At 40.2% G+C, this 21200-nt stretch overlaps 2 protein-coding genes across 2 annotated transcripts; one reads left to right on the top strand and one right to left on the bottom strand.

The window, feature by feature from the left end:
• The first annotated feature begins 384 nt into the window (after nt 1-384).
• CASP6 (caspase 6) lies at nt 385-10226 on the top strand. Its single transcript, XM_019470583.1, has 8 exons — nt 385-423; nt 1329-1370; nt 2134-2176; nt 4196-4342; nt 4781-4857; nt 5312-5487; nt 7664-7820; nt 8431-10226. Exons 4-8 carry the CDS (start codon nt 4227-4229, stop codon nt 8667-8669), a joined length of 765 nt encoding a protein of 254 aa, XP_019326128.1. The 5' UTR covers nt 385-423; nt 1329-1370; nt 2134-2176; nt 4196-4226; the 3' UTR covers nt 8670-10226.
• Nucleotides 10227-10312: 86 nt separating this feature from the next.
• Nucleotides 10313-20513, bottom strand: MCUB (mitochondrial calcium uniporter dominant negative beta subunit). Its single transcript, XM_009273635.1, has 8 exons — nt 20394-20513; nt 19615-19690; nt 19161-19331; nt 14508-14612; nt 14123-14283; nt 13049-13252; nt 11516-11632; nt 10313-10521 (listed from the first exon to the last, which is right to left on the bottom strand). Exons 1-8 carry the CDS (start codon nt 20511-20513, stop codon nt 10444-10446), a joined length of 1032 nt encoding a protein of 343 aa, XP_009271910.1. The 3' UTR covers nt 10313-10443.
• Between the last annotated feature and the right edge of the window lie 687 nt (nt 20514-21200).

The following is a 21200-nucleotide window of genomic DNA, read 5'->3' as shown; positions in this document are numbered from 1 at the left end:
TTCAGACCGGGGGCCCGCGCCCCCACCGCCCTGGGACAGCCCGGCGGGCCGAGAGCGGGGAAACGGGGTTGCTTTGTCAACACAGAAGAAAAACAGCTAGCATCGTAAAAAGAGGAGGAAACACCGGGATAGCCGGGGTTCAGGTGCCTCGGAAGAACGGTGCTGTGTAACAGGAGAAGAGAGGCGCAGCAAAACTGCGTGGGTTTGGTTCCAGAAGATGCTGTTAGGCTTACGTATACATTTTTTTTTTTTTCTGCCATTTGGTTACTGGTATTTTCTAAATGCCGTGTACTTTGGCTCAAACGATAGACATATTGAGATTAAAACGTATCCAGAAACACGCTATTGGATCCCAGTGTAATCCAGTGCATACCTGATCTTTGATTCCTTTGAAACAATCCATCTTCACGAGATTTAAGACAAGTAAGTAGTCCTATTCAGAGCAATCAGTTTTTAGAACAAGCCTGTGTAAGACAAGCAGAAAGCTTTTCATGAATCATCATAATTTAAGTAGTGTTTACTTGAATGAAGCTGCAATATGACAGTGGCAATGAAAAGCTAAAGACTGGGAACTGACTAAACAGAATTAAAAGAACAGGAAAACCAGATTTCCCTAGTTTCCTTTGGCCCAGGAATTCTGTTCTTCCTGTGTCTACATGGCACCATTTTCTGTCTAAAAGTTTGATGACCGTAACATTTTAATGGTCTGTTGGTTTTTTTGGGGGTGGATTAGCTCCTCCCCCCCCCCAAGTTGAGGCAAAAGCATCAGCCAGATCTCAGGTACACAAGCAAAAATACAGTGTAAATTTAAACATACAGATGCACTCTTAAAGATCTCTGGCTTCATATTATCAACAGAGCCACAGGCATCGGTATTGTTGCTATGTTCTATCTACACTCATCTTTCAGCACTTCTGTTATTAGTCTGACCTATATGTTATGTTTCAAGCAAACTGAGATAGCCTTTTCTGTGCGTTCAGGTTACTAGCGATAATTGTAAGACCCAACACCTGAAAGCACGATCGATATTTGCCAGCGGGAAGTTTACATGTGAATAGTAACACTTACAAGCATGTGACTTCCTTTGAGCCACCCCCTCCTGTGGTATGGTGTTCAACATAAAAGCTTCTAAAGCCAATTCTAGATTTCTGCAAGTTTATTCTAATGTCTTTATGAACTTTTCTCCTCTATCAATACATAGCTATATTGTTTGTTTTGCAAAGGGCTTTCATCAGATGTGAAAAACAGATGTGAAAAGGTAGTATCGTATATATAAAATAGTTTGTAAAATGTATGTATACATGATCCATCTTCTCTTCTAATTGCAGGCCATGTCCAGTTGGATAGCAGACCTACATTAATCACCACAGGTACAGTATAGTACATAGTTTTCATAATGTGGTAGTTAGTCTCCACTGGTAGGAGGAGGAGGATCTTACAGCCCCGTGAGATGTTTAAGCAAAAGGAATAAATATTTTGGCCTAACCATCTGCAAGTCTTTCGTTCTGCACACTCCCAAGATGTGCATGTTCCCTGTTGTTCCCACAATGTTACCTTTATGTGCATTTTGTTACTGGAGATACTTATGTCTATGTAGTTTAGCAGAAGAAAAGGTATAAATCTTGCATCTTCTCAGTTGTCATTAGCTATACATACTGTTACACTACCTGCTATGACTCATATGCTGCATCCAACCTCAGAGAATGCTCAGCTTTGCATTAGCAGTGTTACTGAAATAAAAGAAACACCAGTGTATTTTTAATTATGTAAAATCATAACTATTGAGTTAGAGACTCTGTTTAAGTAAATACAGCCAGCTAGTTCGTTACATAAAATCATGATCTCTGAATATGTCTATATAGATATGGATACACAGACAGATATAAAATATGCATGACTTGACCATCTAAAATTCAGACTGTTGGAGTCAGGACTTTAAGAACAGCCTCCAAAAGCTGTGGGTGCAAACAAACGCTAATGGAGCTGTTTTAACTGCATGCCTACTTACCTGATGTGCGAATGAGCTTTTGGTTCACAGTAACAGCTAAACTTCAAGGCTGGATGCACAAATTCAAATTGTTTCGTTTTAATGAATGATTTAGTGGCTAAATGACTTTTTGATCTCTCTAACAGATGGAAATCAGAACATCACAGAAGTAGATGCACTTGATGTAAGGTAAAGTTCTGATGGTAATGACAGAGAGATGGCCCATGGCATTGAGGTCAGTGCAGGGTTTTCTGAATTTTGTTAACGTGGCTGGATTATTCAACTCAACTCCACCCACTTACAGAAGATGTTTCTAGTTTTAGCTACACCAGATGTAGAACCACCCTTCTTATCATGAATGCATGCAGAAGGGACTCTTAGGAGTGGACTCCTTTTATGTTAGGCAATGTGCAGAGACTGTGGCAAAAATACCGTCACAATCTAAGGAACAACTGGGCAGACTAAGTGATAGAGTGTCACACAAGAATATATTCCTCTAGAAGGAGGGTAAAGGGACCACGGGATAGTGATTCCATGAATTTTTCGTACTCCACCTTAGAACATCATCTAGCCCTGGAAAAGGTAAACTACCTGCCTGATAACTTCACCCGCTCAGTGAATACAGCTGACCAGAGGAAGAACTATTTAGGGAACCATCCTTTAATGGCCATTCACAGGATTCAAGGACCTAACTGTCCAAAATCCCTACTAGCCCTACATCTAGCCAAACCCTAAGGAAGATAAATTGCCAAAATCCGAATAAACTCTGGTACTGGTACAGGTGAAATATCATAATTACAGGGCTAAAGTTTATCATCTTTGCATTTTATCATGTTAAGTACTCCAACTGGGGAGAGTGATAAAGCACCCACTTAACTTTTCTTATTGGTTATCCAGCCAACATTGTAGAAACCCCCAGACTTTGAACAGTCATCCAGAATTCCTGTTCCCTGTTTGAATTCTTATGCAGACATTACAAAAAGATGTTTTATTAAGGGGCTACTCATAATAAAGTGGAGAAGCAGAAATGGTTTACGGATAACTTTGGTTGTTTTGTAGTGAAACAAAGGCATTTTGCTGATGAAACTGCAATCTTTAAGTAACGTCTGCAGGCAAATATTCTGTGCAACTTCTTCCACCAATTGCACCAAAACTGAACATTCCATAGCAGGAAAAAACAGTAACATGCCAAAAATGACAGCTCTGACTCGAGCCGGTCCTAGGGCAGCATGACCTGGACTGTCATTCTTGTACATCTAATAGCACTGGCCTTGTCTATTGCCAAGGCTATTGCCAGAAGCGTCTTGGTTTCTGTTCCCTGCACCGATACCTCTGTCTACAAAAGCAGTAAGATTGTCTGCTTTGTCTCTCGAAATACAGCCATGCCAACACTTGGAAACAACCTTTTGGGTCCAAGTGTACAGTCCATAGCGTGCTGTCACGTCATAAAACAACAAAATTGCTGAATGCTACTCCAGACACACGGGTGCTCCATACGTTCATTGCCATGATAGTTTAAAGTCCTCTACTTAGAAGCTGGGTCGGTCATTTGTTCTGTCCTTCAGAACAACACTGTCCTTCAGCTTTAGAACTTTGTTGGCTGGTTGCTAAAAAATTAAGATGAACAGTTGTATTGTCATAACTTTCATTTTGTTAGGGTAAATAATACAAATTTGTTCTCCTTTTGCAAGATACCCTATGCATACCACCTCATCACCAGTTTAGAGTCTCTTGGTTATGATGCAGCACTCGGTTTAGCCAGAACTTGAAACAAATCTCAGACAGCTACAATTCCAAATAAGTACGTATGCACTATCCAATTATGTTAAAATAATATTTAGCTAAACACATAACAGAGAATTGGAGCCAAGTCTAAAGTGCAGTTATATGCCTTACTGCGTTACTAATGAGACAGCCTCCTGACAAGAGAAAATACATTGTAGAGAAACTGGTCAACCTACCTGATAGAGCCTAATACACACCCAACACTTTTTTTTACTGAATTGCTTAACATGCCCGAGCTTTTCAAAAAGACCTAGCAATTGAGGCTTTTCCTAAAATATTGCACATTTTGAGGTCTTGTCTTCTGAAATTGGATCCTCAAAGTCTCCAGTCAATTAAAAAAATCTCAGCTAGCAGGAATACAGGAAGGGAATTCAATTAGCCATGAACTCATTGATCAAGAATATTTTCCGTCTCTGGCAACAGACAATCACTTGATCCTACAGTGCAATACAAAATGAACCATCAAAGAAGAGGAGTTGCGTTAATCTTCAATCACGAGCACTTCTTTTGGCATTTGAAGCTGCCAGACAGACGCGGGACTCTTGCAGACAGAAACAATCTGAAACGCAGGTAAGAAACTTGGTTTCTCTACTCAAGCTTAAAAAGCTAAACTTCAGAAGTCATGGTCAAATAAGCAGTTACCTAAATCTTACACTTAAGTATAGAACAAAAGATTTTGCAGACATCAGCACCTATGCAACCTTGGCAAAGAAAGTCATAATAAAAAAGCTTCAAGGCACAGTCCTTTGAGTCACAGAAACTGCTGGCACAAGTCCTATGATTTCAGTGTATCCAGACCTCTCTTAGGACAAACTATTTGAAGTAACTTTAGGTATTACACCTGCACTTGACACCTGTTTGAGTTCAAAATCAAGTTTAGTAGGTTTTTTCATAAATAATGCATAAACATGAATATTAATTCTCTCACAGGGAAAGCAACTGAGTTGGTAGCAACTGATGTATAATTTGAACTAGATTTTTACTGATACTGATGTGTTTTAACAATAGTTTGACAGACCTTGGATTTGAAGTCAGACATTTTGATGATCTGAAAGCAGAAGATGTGCTGCAGAAAATTTATGAAGGTAGGAGACTATATATTGGTTATGTCTAACTATTTGTAGCAGAATTTCCAGATATCTTTTCTTCCATTCTCTCTGTTCAACTAACTTAAAATAATTCTTGTGCACAAGGGAGTTGTTTAACGTTAGAAGGACTTAAGGGTTAGACTTCAGGTTATTTTATTGCAATGTAAGTGAAGCTTCTGTGGAGAGAACTAATGAAGTCGCTAAGAGCTGAAAGAAAGTACCTGCAGCTGGGAGAAGTTAGTAACAGTCGTCTTTTTCCTTGTAGTGGCCCTTATCTTCAGCCATGTTGAATCATTGCACCTTTCAAATCTCTGCAGTGTTACACTACCTGAAAATAGGGTTCATTTGAAAAAGGACTGATAGGAGATTAAATTATATGATACAAATGTACAATGTTTTTTAAACCTGAAGATCGCTGTTTAGTCATTTAAACACCACTTGACTATTTCAGCCTCTAAGGAAGACCACAGCAATGCTGACTGCTTTGTTTGTGTGTTCCTGAGTCATGGTGACAATGATCATGTTTATGCATATGACACCCACATCAAAATTGAGACAATCACAGACATGTTCAGAGGAGACAAATGCCAGAGTCTGGTAGGAAAACCGAAGATATTTATCATTCAGGTAAGATGTCTGTTTCTGAATTCAGTGGAGCTAACACTGACCTATGTCTTCTTGTAATACAGAAGTCAGTTTTCCTGATACAGTCTTTCCACAAGGGAAAGTTTTTGCATCTTTAGGAAAGAAGGTATGGAAAACTGCTCCTTAAAGGCATTTAAGACATGGATTCTTCTCTTTTTTTAAAAACCTTTATGTACACAAGTGTTAATATTATGATTCTAGCTGTATTTATGAAGAGCAACCCAAATTAAGCCTATGTCAGATTGACTGTCAGTGTATATTTAATGGCAGAGAAGACAGTATCATTTTTTTTTGAGAAAGTTGTGTACAGCCTCAGCTCAGTTCCTACTACTGTTCGCACCTCACAGCCCTAGGATAGGCTGTAGAAGGCTATCAAACCTCCTTACCTTCACTGTTTCCCTACAGGCAAGTCCCTTTACTTGATCCTTACAGAAGTTGTTTTTTTGTGGGGGTTTTTTGTTTGGTTGGTTTTGGTGATGGTGGTGATGTTTTTTCTGGTTTTCTTTGGGTTTTTGTTTTGTTTCTTTTCTGTCCATGACCAATAATTGGCATCTCTGTAGAATTTAAAGAATCAATTTAAGGTTTTACTGCCTCAGAAATACTGCTTCTGCTAAGTAGTCAAATAAAGCCCATGCGTAACTGCCTGTTTCACTCCTTGGTTCACAGGATAATGCAAGTTAGAAGGGACCTCAGGAGGTCTCTGGTCCAGCCTCCTGTTCAAAGCAGAGTCAGTTATGGGGTCAAACCAGGTTACACAGGGCTTTATCCCATCTTTATCCAGATTACAATTAGCAAACTCAAATGAGAACCTGGCCTTCAGCAGATTGTAATTGTAGTAGTTTATAGAGTAATTCTAAGAATTACCCTTTTTTTCAAATGAAAGCTTCCTTAGGAACAAGGCTGCTGCAAGAATCAGCACATTGTTAATTCATCTTTCATTAGGACTCACTCAGCTTTGATTTTTTTCTTTTAACCAGGTGCCAAAGATGGAGAATTATTTACATATTTCAATTTTAAGTTATAACTAATACTTGGAAACATTTATAATGTATACTTATCAAAAAGCAAATTAACTGAGTTACAGCACAATCGGCATAGCATTTACCTTTGGAAATCAAAGGAAACAGCAAGGATGGAATTTCATCAGTATAAATGAAAGAAGATTTTCATGTTTCTCTCTTTAGTGGCAGTTCTTAAGTAGCGCTCCTTACCTACTTTGTATCTTTTTAGTGTGTTCTTACCTTCTTATTCTCCATGTATAGCCTTTCTGCAACACTGACAATACTGGGCTCACTTACTGGCTTCTCACAAAAAAAACGCCCTCAACTAACACATTTGAGACTGAACTAAGAGCCCAAGTGTAACAGCATATAACGATGGCTGTGCTTCAGAGCATTTACTCAACGCTGCCTTGCCAACAGGTCCAAGGGAGGTGATTCTTCCCCTCTACTCAGCACTGGTGAGGCTGCATCTGAAGTACTGTGTCTAGTTCTGGGTTCCCCAGTACAAGAAAGATACGGACTTACTGGAGTGAGTTCTGCAAAGGGCCACAAAGATGATTAAGGGACTAGAGCATCTCTCGTATGAGGAGAGGCTGAGAGAGCTGGGACTGTTCGGCTTGGAGGGAATCTTATCAATGTTATAAACACCTGGTGGGAGGGAATAAAGAAGAGGGAGCCAGGGTCTTTTCAGTGGTGCCCAGTGACAGGACAAGAGGCAACTGGCACGAATTAAAACACATGAAATTCCATCTCTACACAGGAAAACACTTTTTTACTGTGAGGGTGGTCAAACACTGGAAGAGGTCACCCAGAGAGCTTGTGGAGTCTCCATCTATGAAGACACTCAAAAGCTGACTGGACGTAGTCATGGACAACCTGCTCTAGCTAACCCTGCTTGAGCCAGGGGGGTTGGACTAGGTGATCTCAAGAGGCCCCTTCCAATCTCAGCGATTCTATGATCATCTCAGAGCTTTCACTGGGCTTCGTCACCAATATTTTAATTGATAGAGAAGTAAATGGGTCTTTATGAATCCAGACTCATGGTAATGTGGAACACCTAACTGAACAGAAGTCCTCTCTGGTTAGTGTCAGAAGTATCATATTAACATAGGTGAGCTTGGCAGAGGTGAAAGCATAACAATACTTCTCACCAACAGGCATGTCGAGGTAATAAACGTGACGATCCAGTTATTGCTCCGGATTCAACAGATGGTAGCGATGAATCTGTTGTCAATGAGACTGAAGTGGATGCAGCTGGTGTCTATACCCTGCCTGCTGGCGCAGACTTTATCATGTGCTACTCTGTGGCACAAGGTAAGTTGTAGTAATTTACATCTGATGTCTGCTACTTCACTGTAACAAGCTTGAACACTTCTTCATTTTGCAAACAAAATAATGAGTACAGTTCCAGGTCATCTGTTTTGCATGTCTGATAAGTGACATCTCGTCTGGGAAAGATGTTAAGGAAAAAGTGAAAATAAACCATCAAGGTTGCAGTTAATTTGCCAAGCAGAAACATTCTCATCATAATATTGCTGCTGAGCTGTCTGCTGACAGCAAGCATTCCCCTCTTTTCCAGCACTGTAGGATTCTGGTGGCTTATAAATTTCCTTGCACTATGTGGCTGTCCTCTCCAGTCCTCCATGTTGTCCTCAGTCCCATCTGCTCTCTTGTAATGTGCAGATACAATCCTGTAAGCTACCAGTCCCTGAACCATGCTCCTCTTGGCTGAGCACTATAAGTGATCTCAAAGCCATTTCCCATCTACAACTTCTAGTGAAATTACATAATTGGCAAAGTAAGATTTACACCCATTAGTAATCCCTTACGGATGCAGCTAGCGAGCAGTAACTATCATGAATATTTTTCAAGTGGCATCACTACTTATGTTTGGATATAATTTCATGCTCCTGTTCTACAATAGGTTACTTTTCTCATCGTGAAACTGTAAATGGCTCCTGGTACATTCAAGATTTGTGTGAGGCACTTAGGAAGCACGGCTCTTCCTTGGAGTTCACAGAACTTCTTACTGTTGTTAACAGGAAAGTATCTCATCGCAAAGTGGATATGTGCGGAGACATCAATGCTATAGGAAAAAAACAGATTCCCTGTTTTGCCTCAATGTTAACTAAAAAATTGTATTTTCATCCAAAATCTAAGTAGATTGTTAAATAACAATGACAACCATTAACTACTACTCACTGCAGAAGTGAAGAGCACACCATCTTAGTTCAGGAGACTAATATTCTACAAGATTGTTTGCAAAAACACTGGGATCAAATGTTATAGTTTGCATATATAATAGTTTCTAAAATCTTAAAGCAATTTTAAAGCTAGTATTACAGCTCTGTTCATCTCAGGGAATTTGGGAAAAGTTGACTGGTGCAAAACTATTAAAAGGTGCTCAGATTTTATTGAAATTGGTACTGTAGATTACTTTTTTTCTTAAAAGTTCTTTCCTTGATTGCCATCTAACCATGGCACATTTTACTATTTCCAAAACATTTCAGATGTTGCATTAGATTAGCTTTTCTTGCTCCAAGAGCACAGTTTACAGGGAATATGTTTGTAGGATGTCTTTTTATATCTGCGGACAGCAGTATCCACCTTCCAATTTTTGTGAATTTATAGCTTTTTAGACTTTTTTTTATTTTCTCTGAACACTAAAAAGGAACTTAATTCCTTGAGTACAATTGTAGCATTAATATAGATAAAGGGCTTATTTTTGTTTGCACATCATTTACGTTTGGGGCACAATTAAAGCTTGCTGGTGCTTCGCATCCTCAGGAGAAAAGCAAGCAGTAGCGAAATGAGATCACGTACAGCTTGCTTAGCATGACTTTGGGTAAGCTCACCTTGTACACATCTCTCAAGCTAAAGCAAATCATTTCAAGGTTCCAGGCTCACAACTGCTGGACATACCTAGGCAGCTCTGCAAAATACAACATATGCAAACCTTCATACTTCAGGCCTTGGTGCTGGATCAGCCTCTTCCTCCCCTTGGCCCCAGGGGAGATCAGCCATACACTGCCACGGCGTATATAAAAGTGATAGTGCGTTTGTCACCACAGGATGTTTCACCATAGGATTGTTACTACTGCAGCATCAGTAATTTCAATGGTACTCACTAGAAGCGAATATTTCTTTTTATTATTTTTTTACATTATTGGTACATACACTTAACTCTGGGGGACAATGGAGAACTCACACTGAGAAAAGTGTCTTAATCCACTTTCCTGGGTATAAAAGAATTGACTTACTGGCTCTACTTTAGCTAATCTTTCCATATACTATGTTCTGAGTCACAGATGTTAAATCTTACTATGGCTACTTTAAGCTTTGTATAAATCATGCATGTATAAACTTGAATGTTTTGATAAATTCTTTCAATAAAATGCAACAGTGAAACATAAATGATTTTATAGTAAATGAGTTTGATATATCTTACTTTCCCAGCAATATTTACTAAAAAAGCTTACTTGTAATGCAAGTCTAACCTCCACCAATGGTGTTATATCAGAGTCAAAGCACAGAGCTAGGGAAAGGAAAACAGTAATTTCAGGAAAAAAAATCCTTAATACTCAATGCAGAAAATTATTCTAGGAGCTACTGCTGTGCTATAGAAAATAGTCCTAAAAAGACAGCCCTTGTTCTATAAAACATCCCTGTCATTTTACCAGCAGGCAGAATGCCTCTATTTTACTAATGAGGTTTGACAAATATCTTGAAGAACTTTGCTTCAGCAACTTCTTTATAGTATTTAAGAAAAAAAAAACCAAAAAACCAATCCCAAACCACCAAGTGACCAAATCATTTTTATAGTTATTTATTGCAACTTTCAAAACTATAGTGGTCAAAGATACCCAGTTTCTATAGAGTAACTAAATGTTCGTATCACCTTTGAAAGGGCAATTCTAATATATACGAAAAACCAAAGTCAGTCCTTGTCATTGATTTCCTGGATTGGAAGCCTCAGGTGCAGAGGTTGGCGCAGACGCCTCAGGGATTCTTCTGCCTGCCAGTGAAAGAAAGAGTGAGATTTCGTCCTTCTGCAGCCCTCTGTCTTCTCCTCCTCTTTCACACATCCAGTATCTTTCCTTTCTCAGAAGGCATTGGTCTTACACAAGAAACCATACTAATCGAATGGAGGACGCCGAACGTTTACAGGTCATTCAGCCAGTCTCCAGAGAGAAGCATGTGCTCTGCCCATCCACCCACTCACCCACACCCCAAAGTATTATTTTCCTGAAATGACAATTACAAAATTCATACTCAAAGGATACTGAAAAAGCATCAAACTCTAGCCTTATGCCAAATGTGGCTCATGAAATGATACCCTGAACCACAGGTCTTGAACTAAAATTAGGGGTAGTTTCAGTTTTCTTTTATGAGACATGGAACATAGGGCTGGGGAGATGGAATGGGGGAGTAAGAATTGAGGAGTGGGATCTGCTACATTTTTTCATGAAGATTACAAAATTTCTCCCAGACACACACCACCACCTTTTAGAGAACACGGGTGACTGGATGGAAATCTAAGCCTTTTACCTGAGGAATAGGATTAAGTTGTTAAATGCTGAACTCTGCAAGACAGTTTTCTTCCAAGGAAGGGAGAAGATTGTGTTACCACAGCAGTGCAGCAAGCACACTGCCTCCCAAAGCAATACAGCTATTCTATTAAAATAGAATATTTTATAGGCTGAAATAGGCTGAAAATGCAACATATTCAAGTATGCAAAAAACGGATGTGTAGGGCTGATAAACTGACTTATTTGTTTTAAATTAAATTCATGAAGGTCTCCCTTTCTGATGACTTACTGAAGTAGTTTATACATCAATGGCAAACATTGTATGGTTATTTAAACAGCTCAAACTGGCTGATAAGCAATACACTGTTTGTTTTGAATGTAAGTAACAAACCTTGAGGTCAATTTTCCATTAGCTGAGCGTTTACTGAAAAAGTCTTAACCCAGAGGCTACCTCATTATTTAAGGACTGCATTTAAATACCTCTGCTAGGTCTTCTTTGAGCTTGTTATATCGTTCCACATTAAAATGCTGTTTTTTGGATTTCTGATAGAAGTAGTGGAGGAACTGCCTGTCTTTAGCGTCAGGGTAAATGTAGTCCTGGTGAAGAAAGCAGGGCACATATTTGGGGTTAGCAAGAAAACTGGGTAGAGGTCAGAAGATTATCTGGGCAAATGAGTTTTCAACAGAAATTCAGCCTGTTTCAGGAAGATTTATCTAGTTCAACACACACACATGTTCTGTTAAGAGGCTACATATGAAGTTATGCCCTTATAAGTCATAAGGGCCTTTGAGACACATGGTATGAATAATTTCTATCACGTCTAAAGGAATTTTCAATCATAATAAAGACATAGTGTGATCTTCATGACAGGAGCTGCCTGAGTCAACAGACACTACTTCCAAGGAGTCAGAGAAAGTTCAACTACTATTTCTCAAAGACTTATTTGAAAGTCTCAAGCAATGGCGCCAGCAGCTGTTCAGAAAAGCCAAGTAGTAATCTCTTTATCTACTCACATATAAAAAGTAGGAATGCCATAGCCCTTCTTAAAAGTCAGTGAGGAGGAGTAAAATTCGCATTCAGAGCCAGCTGTTCATAAAAACAGACACATCTCCCCTTTTCACTAAAGGAACCTGACGTCTCACGAGGTCTATAGATCCATCGGTATTATGGAAGGAAGTGTTGGCTACTCTTCCTCATACCTCCATAACAAAAAGAGTTTTGCATCACAAAGTTCGACATCGAGATGTCCACTTTGGGAGTAAAGTACAGAGCTAAAATAGGAAAAAGAAACATTCCTCGAAGTCTTACAGGATTTCAGGACAAGTGTGTTCTGCAGCTCAGTTAAGATCTGTTTTTTTGTTACCCAGCAAAATTTTTTTCTTCTGAACAAAGCCTGTTTCCTGCCCCATTTCAGCTGTCCTAGATTTACCTCCATTCATTCAAAGTCAAGGAAAAGCAGTCAGATTATGAAGAACAAAGCAATAACATTTTTTCAGGCACTAAATTAGGTATATTTCAATAATGCAACTGCCAGATTTCCAAACTATTTGGCACCCTGCACCGTTTATATGTAAACTCCAGCAAATAAAACCTACTGTTCAGTGATTTGCTTCCTGGCCTGCTGTAAGGCAGCGTTCACAAACTGGCACAGCACTACTAGTTGCTCTCCCTTTACAGCAATGAGCAAGGTGCCATTTACTATTCAAAGTGATCTACAAAAATTTAAAATAAAAGGAGAGACTTCTTTGATCACTTTTCATTCCCTAGGTTATGAACTCTTACAGATAGTAGTTCTGCTCAGCAGCTGGTCTGCAGTTCATGTGTAACAATACCTGGCTTGACACTGCATAATGTAATGTTCATATCCAACCCCATTAGGGATCAAACAAGTCCCTATCTGATGGCAAGGCTACTTACTGAATTGTATTTTCATCAAAGCCCAAACATTGGGATTTTCAGAGTCAGTCTTCCTCCTTTACAATACTCCAGACGTTTACAAAATGAAGACTTACCTGTTTAGTAAGAACAAAGTAGGCATAGAAAGCCATGGCACTCCCATAAGTGATGAAGTATGTGACCGGCTCCATGATGTCCCAGGAATAGACCCACCACGTGAGCCACGCCAGTGCTCCCCCTTGTGTTGACATCAGAGCTAAGCCAACCCATAGGAGCCTGGAGGTCTTTGCATCTGCCCTGTCCGTGATTCTGGCTTTCATCTAAGGAAAAGGAATATAGAAACCTGTTCAAGCAAATGAGTGCAACTGATGAGCAGCTCCTCAACTATGTTTTCTCCTGCTGGGCTAGATCCTTTTTCAGGATCTTTTACTGACTCCTCTTATAAAGGAAAGAAAGAAAGAAAGAAAGAAAGAAAGAAAGTCTGCCAAGAAAGAAAAGGACTGAAATCCAAGGGCAATCAGATCTCCTGACTGTTGTGCACCAAGAAATGCTGCTTTTAATCTCCCCTTCCCACTATTAGGGATTTATGTCTACTAGATTTCCATTTACCATTCAAGGCAGCTCTGGTTAACGCTGAGGCTGGTCCTCACAAAGCAGGTCTGAAGCGAAGGAAAAGTTTGTCTACTTTGTCAGGCTCTTTCTGGCTTCCTCCCCTCATGCTGAGTTAGCTTAGCCTGCACTAGATCAATATTCATACCTTCCCTTCTTGGATTATGGCAACCATTAGTCCAAACAATTCGTCTTGCTGCCTTGGTGATATAGAAAACCCTAGCCTACGCCACAGATGATTTTTACCTCGCTATTGTTTTTTCTGTAATGGGTATTCAGAACTCATAGAGCAACAGGTGACTAAGAGGACTTTCAATCCCAATACTAGCCATGCGGAGGCTTGCTCATGACAGCTTTCTCCGGGTGTGTGGTTTCTACCCAGGGCATATGCATAACAGGAGGGAAAAGAACTGAATTGAAAATAATTTGAATTATATTTGAATTGACCCTCGTTTGCATAACAAACAAAACAGACACACCCTAGCCATTCATGCTAATTTTTTTCTATCACAGGACTTACTCATGATGAAAGGAAATTCTTTTGAGTTTAAAAAGGAAAAGAAGTAACCCCACTTTCCAACCTGTTCAAGAGGCAGCAACTCTTCTTTCAGATGGTCCAGTTTCTGTAGCAATTCTCTCTCTTTCCTGATCTGGTGATCTTCTAAATGTAGAGCCACAAACAGTCTGTGAACCAAGGATTTGATATCTTCCATTTCAGTAGCATGCTCACTACTCAGCATCTCTGAAAAGAAAGTGTTTGTCATATAAAACATTTCAAGAATCTACCCTTCTTCATTCTCTCCCCACCTCCAACCCCAAAAAGCAGGACCATCCAATAGTAGAAAAAAAAAAAAAAAAGAGAAATTCCTTAATTCCTTTCTCCAGACAGGTTCCAGTTTTCTGAGACTTCCCACGCCTTTCACTAGATGAAGTGAGATAATCCGAGTTACTAAGCATCACTCTTACCTTTTGCAGGAGGTGACACACTGTATGCTGTGTTGTTGACAACAAGTTTAAAGTCATTCATCAATAAGACCTCCATCAAGGTTGCATCAGAGACCTTGCTACCATCTGCAGACGAAAGATTTAAGTTCTAAATCATTTATCATAAGGAATCTTAAACATTAGCTGATATCCCTTTGAAAAAGTGCTAGAGTTCTTTATTAATAATGTTTGGAAGGGAACTGTACTTCTAGTAAATGTGGTAACTGATACTAAAAAGTAAGGAGGAACACATCAACGCAGAGTGTGTGCCTGAATGATTTCTCTAGCAGTGTCATTTGGACTTGCCACTACTATGAGCAGACTTGTGTTTTCTTGTGTTACAATTATGACCCATTGGGAAGGGGAGGGCAGAAGAAAAAGAAGTCTTGCATAAAACAGCAACATATTGCAACATGAAGATCTGCATTTTTGTTTCTCCATCCACACAAAAGTTTGCATCTTCACTAGGACAAAGGGTTCTGGGAAATTAAAAGACCTTCAAAGACCTCATCTTCAGTTACAGATTTATGTCTTTCTTTAAACAAGCTCTTCTAGTCAAAAGGAGCAATTCTTATCAGTAGTGGTGTTCAGATTTTTATTAATGGTACTTGCAATCACTCTGTTTCAATATCAGTTGTGACTGCGAGTTAAGAAGTAGATAGCTAGACTGTCCAGTACAAGGCAGACCAGGAGCCACAGAGGCATTAGTCTAAAAAGCTCTGGAGAACCCTTTTCTACTTTTCTTTTTTATGCAGAAATTTACATGAATACTACCCCATCAGCAACACAGAGAACAGGCTGAGGGAAAAAAAAAATCCTATCTATTTTCAATGACTTAAAATCAGAATCAAGGGGGCAACTGTGACATTCAACCAGGAAAGCTGGTTGTTGAAGATTTTATCCTGCTTTTATATTTGTTCCTTCTTTTCATCCCTTCTCTGCCATTTTTCTTTGCCAAAGGCCCTTTCACCCAAAAGGCAGTATCTGTGTGCCTAGGGCTTAGAAAAGATTTGCCACTGGTAGATGGACCACAACTTCAATATATGAAAAGGCTCTCATCCAACAGCATGGACATATTGAAGCCCTTCCCAGGGCATTCTCAACACAGCAGATCTTGCAAGATTAGTACTCTGACAACATTTCCGATTTCTTGAACAACAGGAGAAATAGCTGCATCCAAATGAGAAATGGATCCCTTCCTATTTTACATTCAATACACAAAGGCAATCTAAAGGTAATCTAAAACCTCTGCTGAAATGTAAAAGATCTGTTTTGTCCCATCTCTGCTTTTTGTTTCCCTGTTTAAAGGGGCCTGAAATTGTAAATAACCTCTTTTCTTTAGTATATTACTACTCTTCCTGCCTGCCGGCTTTCATATCTCCTCTTCATTTCACCGTCCACCGCACCTCACCGCAGCTAAGACGCAAAGGAACACATCACATCCCACTGGGAGCTGAAGACAGGGAAAAGGAGCTTCCAGAGTCATTAGCAGCAACATGCAATGGTGGATCCCCAGAGCTCTCACTGGCCCAAGTCCAGCAGATCCCAGAACCACCCAATAAAACCAGCCCCCACAGGGGGTTGACGTGGCCCAAGAACCCCTGGAGCTGCACACCATTGCCTGCTGGACACATTGCTGTGGCTGGGGGGGGTTCAAAAGCCACAGGGCAGCTGCTCCACTGTTTGACCTGGTCTTCATTTCCTATACATAAAAAGGGCATCTTCTCCCCTGCTCCTGCCAAGGGGTAGGCAGTGGTGGAAAACAGCAGCTTTACTCCTGAGATGAATAACAATCAGGCTACAAAATATGAAGATTTTTGTATGTAAATATTTGTCACAGTGCTACTGCTCCAGCTCCTCCATCTGTCCCCACATGCCCACTGCACAAAGGCACCGTAGATAACCCCACACCTGCAATTATTTATTCACTTGAACTCTGTTCTCGTGCCCCATCTGCTGAGGCTGAGACTACTGAACTCCATGAGCTAATGCACCAGCTGGCTCCCCAACCCACTCTGTGTGGGTAGCAAAGCAAACCTGGAAGGCTATCACTTTCAGTCCAAAATCTGAAATTTTAATGTGCCCATCCACTCTTTTTTTTTTATGGTGTAATAGAACATCAAAGCTCATGTGCATATAAATTATTAAGGTGACATTTATAAAGTGACATTTAAGCAAAAAATGCTTTTCAAAGGAAGTGCCAGGTAGGCTCTTTGTTCTGGATGTGATACAACACCAATTTATTAACCCGTCCAACCTTTCATCAACTGAAAAGCAGAAAAGTTTGGGGGGAAGGGAGGTGTTTTATTTTAGAAAATTCGCCACAGCCTTTCAGCAAAAGGCTACTTTCCTTCCTATACCAAAGCACAAGTGTTCAAATGTGGACCAAGGGCCAGTTTTTGTCTACAGAAGTTTTGCAGGACCAAAATCAAATCCACAGAAAATGAAAGTGAGTCATCATACACAGCACTAATGCTTTCAATTAAGGCTGGGTTTCATTTAACGGCTAAATGACACAGAAGAAGTGTCTGCACTAAATCAAGGCTTCATAATTTAATAATAAATGTTTAAATTCAACTCTCGGTACTTGACCAATAGTTTCTTTTTACAGTATCAGTTTCCTAATAAATTAAACATCTAAGCTGTTCTCTTAACATTACAATTGCCCAGCACTTGAAAAATACATAGCAGAGAACTGTTTAACAGTCATTGTTTTAATCAAAGCGGACAATATTTCTATTTCAAAGTTGGGGGCGGGGGAGGCAGTGTTAAACAGATGAGACGAGGTGAAAATAGCCCAAATTCCTTTCCACTTTGGAACCTGCTGCCCGCCCATGCCAAAAATGGCAGACTTGTAGGTTTCTTACTGAAATTGTCTTATGCCTCACAAGTGATCGATATTTGCACTGAAGCAGAATGAGTAGTTAGCTTTTGCTGACATACCACAGAAGAATGGGATTCAGCAGTGAATCACAAATACCTGTCATGGATGTCTCTGCACAGATAGCAGTACTCGGAGGTTAACTGTTTGCTGGAGCATGTTCTTGGCTAGCCCTGCCTCACCTCAGTAAGAAATCCTTTGTAGTGAAAACTTCCATGTTAAGGGGAAGGCAAGCTGCTGACAATGACAGTTTGTTACAACGGCTTCTGAAGACACAAGTGTCTCTTATGAAATTATCTTTTTCAAGAGAATTTTCTACCTTTGCTGCCTAGCAGACGTAGCATTAAAAAAAAAAACCACCACAACAACAAAAAACCAAGCCAACCCCAAAGTTCCTGTGTACATGAAGCTCATGAACACACTGGGATCCACACAGATCACATCTCCATTGCTCTATAAATATATTGCTCTATGGGGTATTTTCCTATTTTACTAAATGTGCTCTCAAAGGCAACTAAAGCAGCTTCTCCTAGATCTGTGGCTTCCTGATCTTCTAGGAGCATCAATCTATTTTCAGTCCCTTTAAAAGTCCCTGCAGCCCTCTGCAATATCAACCAGGAAGAAAGGGAACATTACGAATGCACCCAGTTATGAACCTTTGGACCAACTTTCCTTGACCCCACCCTTTCTTCTGTTTATGTGTTACCTGATGGAAAATAAATCTTTCTACAGGGATGTAACTATCCTTTTTTTTTGTTTCTTTCTTTCTTTTGGGGGGGGGGGAGAGGAAGGAAAGAAATAGATGTTTTTAGTTAGCCAAATTCAAGTACCTATTCTACCAGATTCGGACAAGAAAGCTACATCTCAGTTCTACTTTTGAGATTGAGTCCTTCTCTAGGATGAGGACAGGGGTTGCAAGACTTTTCAGAATTGCTGTGGAAAAACTACAAAGCACTGCCAAAATACAAACCACGTTGTCATGGAAATAAAATGAAAAACCAGTTTAACTAACTGGATTTTAGCTTTTATCAACAGGCAGACCAAAGAGACAAAACACATGAAAACTGTGAGCAGAGCTTGAGAAAATTACCTGAAGACTTGGAACAATGGGATAAACAGTATGCTACAAGGAGGAAAGACCACATCAATGCTAACATATCAGTATAGCTTTTTCTTTTCAACCCAGGGGCCCTGAAGTACTGTACTCGAGCTGATGAATGAAACCTTCCCAAAGTCTCAAAAAGCTGCCCTTTATCATTGCACACATTATCTGGTTGCTTAGCTCTTAGTAAGTTTTCCATACAAGTTCAAGTTTGTAGTAAGGCAAACCGATACTTTCAGCTCTGGGTAACACTGAACAACTGGCAGACATCACATTCAAGAGCCCGACTGCTTGTCTTTAAGAATGATCATGGAGGACAAGGAAAGAAAAAGATATCAAGGAAACCAGAAGAGAGACACTTATTTAAGGCAGCATTACAAAGAGAAGCTACCTGAAAAAGATAATAGAGGACACTACTGGGATATAGGGAAGGTTACAGTAATATGTCCAATTTTGCATTTTTAATCAGCCTTTCCAAGAGGACTCACATATTAAATTTGAAACACCAATAAACCCCAGAAGCATTCAAGAACTACCCCAACAACAACAATGCTAAACCTGATGGAGGACTGAACTCATGCTTCAGGAGAGAAGTACAGTCCATTTGAAAAGGAATGTATTCATTCTGAGGAATGACAGAAATGTAAGATACCTGTTGCAAAGACTTCCGCCCTCTCAATTCCTTTATCTTCTCTCTGCACATCCTGCAGGAATGCACCTACGGTGGTCACCACTGGTTTGACAGTGAACTGACAGCGTTCACTTCTTGTGGGCAGCGTAAGAGTTATCACAGGCAGACCATGTCTGTAATTAATAGTTACTTCTGGGGGAGGCGGAAAAGAAAACTAAGTGAAGAAGTCATATCGTAAGTTGTAGTTTAATTTAAAAGCTGTTTTTAAAACACAGGATGAATAAAGAAAACCACACAAAACATTCTAGATTTCTTTAATAAATATAGTACTTCTATTTCTGGGGGGGAGAGAGAGAGAGAGATAAAAAATATATATATAACATGCAACTAACGTCATCTCACCCTACTCCCACAAAATAAATGAAAAGCTTGTTGACATTGATGGGAGGGGGGAAAACCTGCTGGGCAAGCTTACCATCAGATGGCACCAGCGTGCTGTAAGGTGCTCCTTCCCAGCCCCTCCTGGCTCCGGCGTGCCTCCACAGCCGCACCTGCAGCACGGACACAGGGAGCTTGCTTTAGAAAGGTTAGGATGCAAGATTTATCTGGTCAAAGGCAGTACCCAGCCTGTCACGGTGATCTGTCTGTGTGATCTGACAGCAGAGGTGTCCTTCTCAAGAAAAACCCCTCGCTTACCGATTTCTATTTAAAAGACAGAACCGTCCTTATAGAAAGCATAAACGTTGCCAAGGGTATTAAGGTATTGCCCATAGTTTAACTTTTTGTCCAGCGTCGTGTAAATAACTCAAGGAAAAAAGGAAAGGGGAGGGAAAGAAAGGGAAAAAAAAAAAATCCAGTGTTTCTGAAGTGCTTCATGCAACTCTCACAATAAGCCCTCTCCTCTGCCACAAAAACAGCTGCTTGAAAGAGCTCTACATCGTGGCGCCTGAAGGCAGAAGTGTTCTGCAGCAGTTCAGAGTCCGCAGTGTAACTTAAAACAGTGTGCATGGTTTCAGTGAGGTCTTTTACTGCCAAATCATAAACAGAATGGCACTCTTTATAACCTCAAATAAAATGAAAGCCAATGCAGACTGAGGTAACTCCCCTTTGCTTCGTAATTATGTATCATATACCAGAAGTTAACTATTGACATTCATGGTGTTAAAGGACAACAACAACAATGCGGCTTGCCAAAGTATGGAAGATATTTTATTTTTAAAATCTGAACAGCTGTTTCAACTGCAGCTGAGATACTGCTGCTGCAACTAACAGCACCGCCAGCCTCTGGTACCACATCGAAGGAGGTACACCCAGATGCAATAAGTATCCCCTACGCCCTGGGACAGTGCTGACAGCAGGATTTTGAACCTGCATGGTTGCGCTCCCAAGCCCATCCCTTCCAGGGACATTGGTGAGAACCATCAAGACGCTTCAACACAGCCATGTCAAAACAGAGGAGACAAACTGCTCTGATTAGACCCTTGTACTTAAAGCAGTCCAGCCACGCTGTGGAAGATGCAACTACTCTGACACAAAAGTACTCTGCTTCTACAGCTAGTCCCCCCTGCACAAGGAGAGGAACAATTTTATTGCAGTGACTCCCACAAAGTAGGCATTACTGCTATAAACTAAGTGTAACAGGCAGAAGTAAGAAGGGAAATCACATCCCTGAGTAAGCTGGTTACAAAAATTGTGCATGGGCTGGACCAAGGCATGGGGTTTGAAATATGATAGCCGGGGGAAGTGGAAAATGATGTGGGGAGAGATGACAAGGACCGATTCTCCCTCTGGTCAGCTTTATAGCTCATCTGTCTGAAGGCCACAACATTTCATAGTCTGCAAGATAATCTCCTTCGACAAGGCAGGAAAGGAAAGCTACAAATGCAGGAGGCCTCTGCCCATTCAGTATGCTGAGCACTGCTCACCACGTTCATGTGATTTACTTGTTTTTAAAGAATCACAAGTTTGACTGCCTGGATAGGAATATCCTGTTAGGTTAAATAAAGGATTCACCTGTAAAAAAATAAATCTGTGTGTTTCAAAGATGCTGACCTTGCCCTA

This window comes from Aptenodytes forsteri, unplaced genomic scaffold, assembly GCF_000699145.1.
Source record: "Aptenodytes forsteri isolate BGI_AS27 unplaced genomic scaffold, ASM69914v1 Scaffold93, whole genome shotgun sequence".
Classification (NCBI taxonomy): domain Eukaryota; kingdom Metazoa; phylum Chordata; class Aves; order Sphenisciformes; family Spheniscidae; genus Aptenodytes; species Aptenodytes forsteri.
The sequence above is the reverse complement of the archived record's forward strand: the minus strand, read 5'-3'. Positions and strand labels throughout refer to the sequence as shown.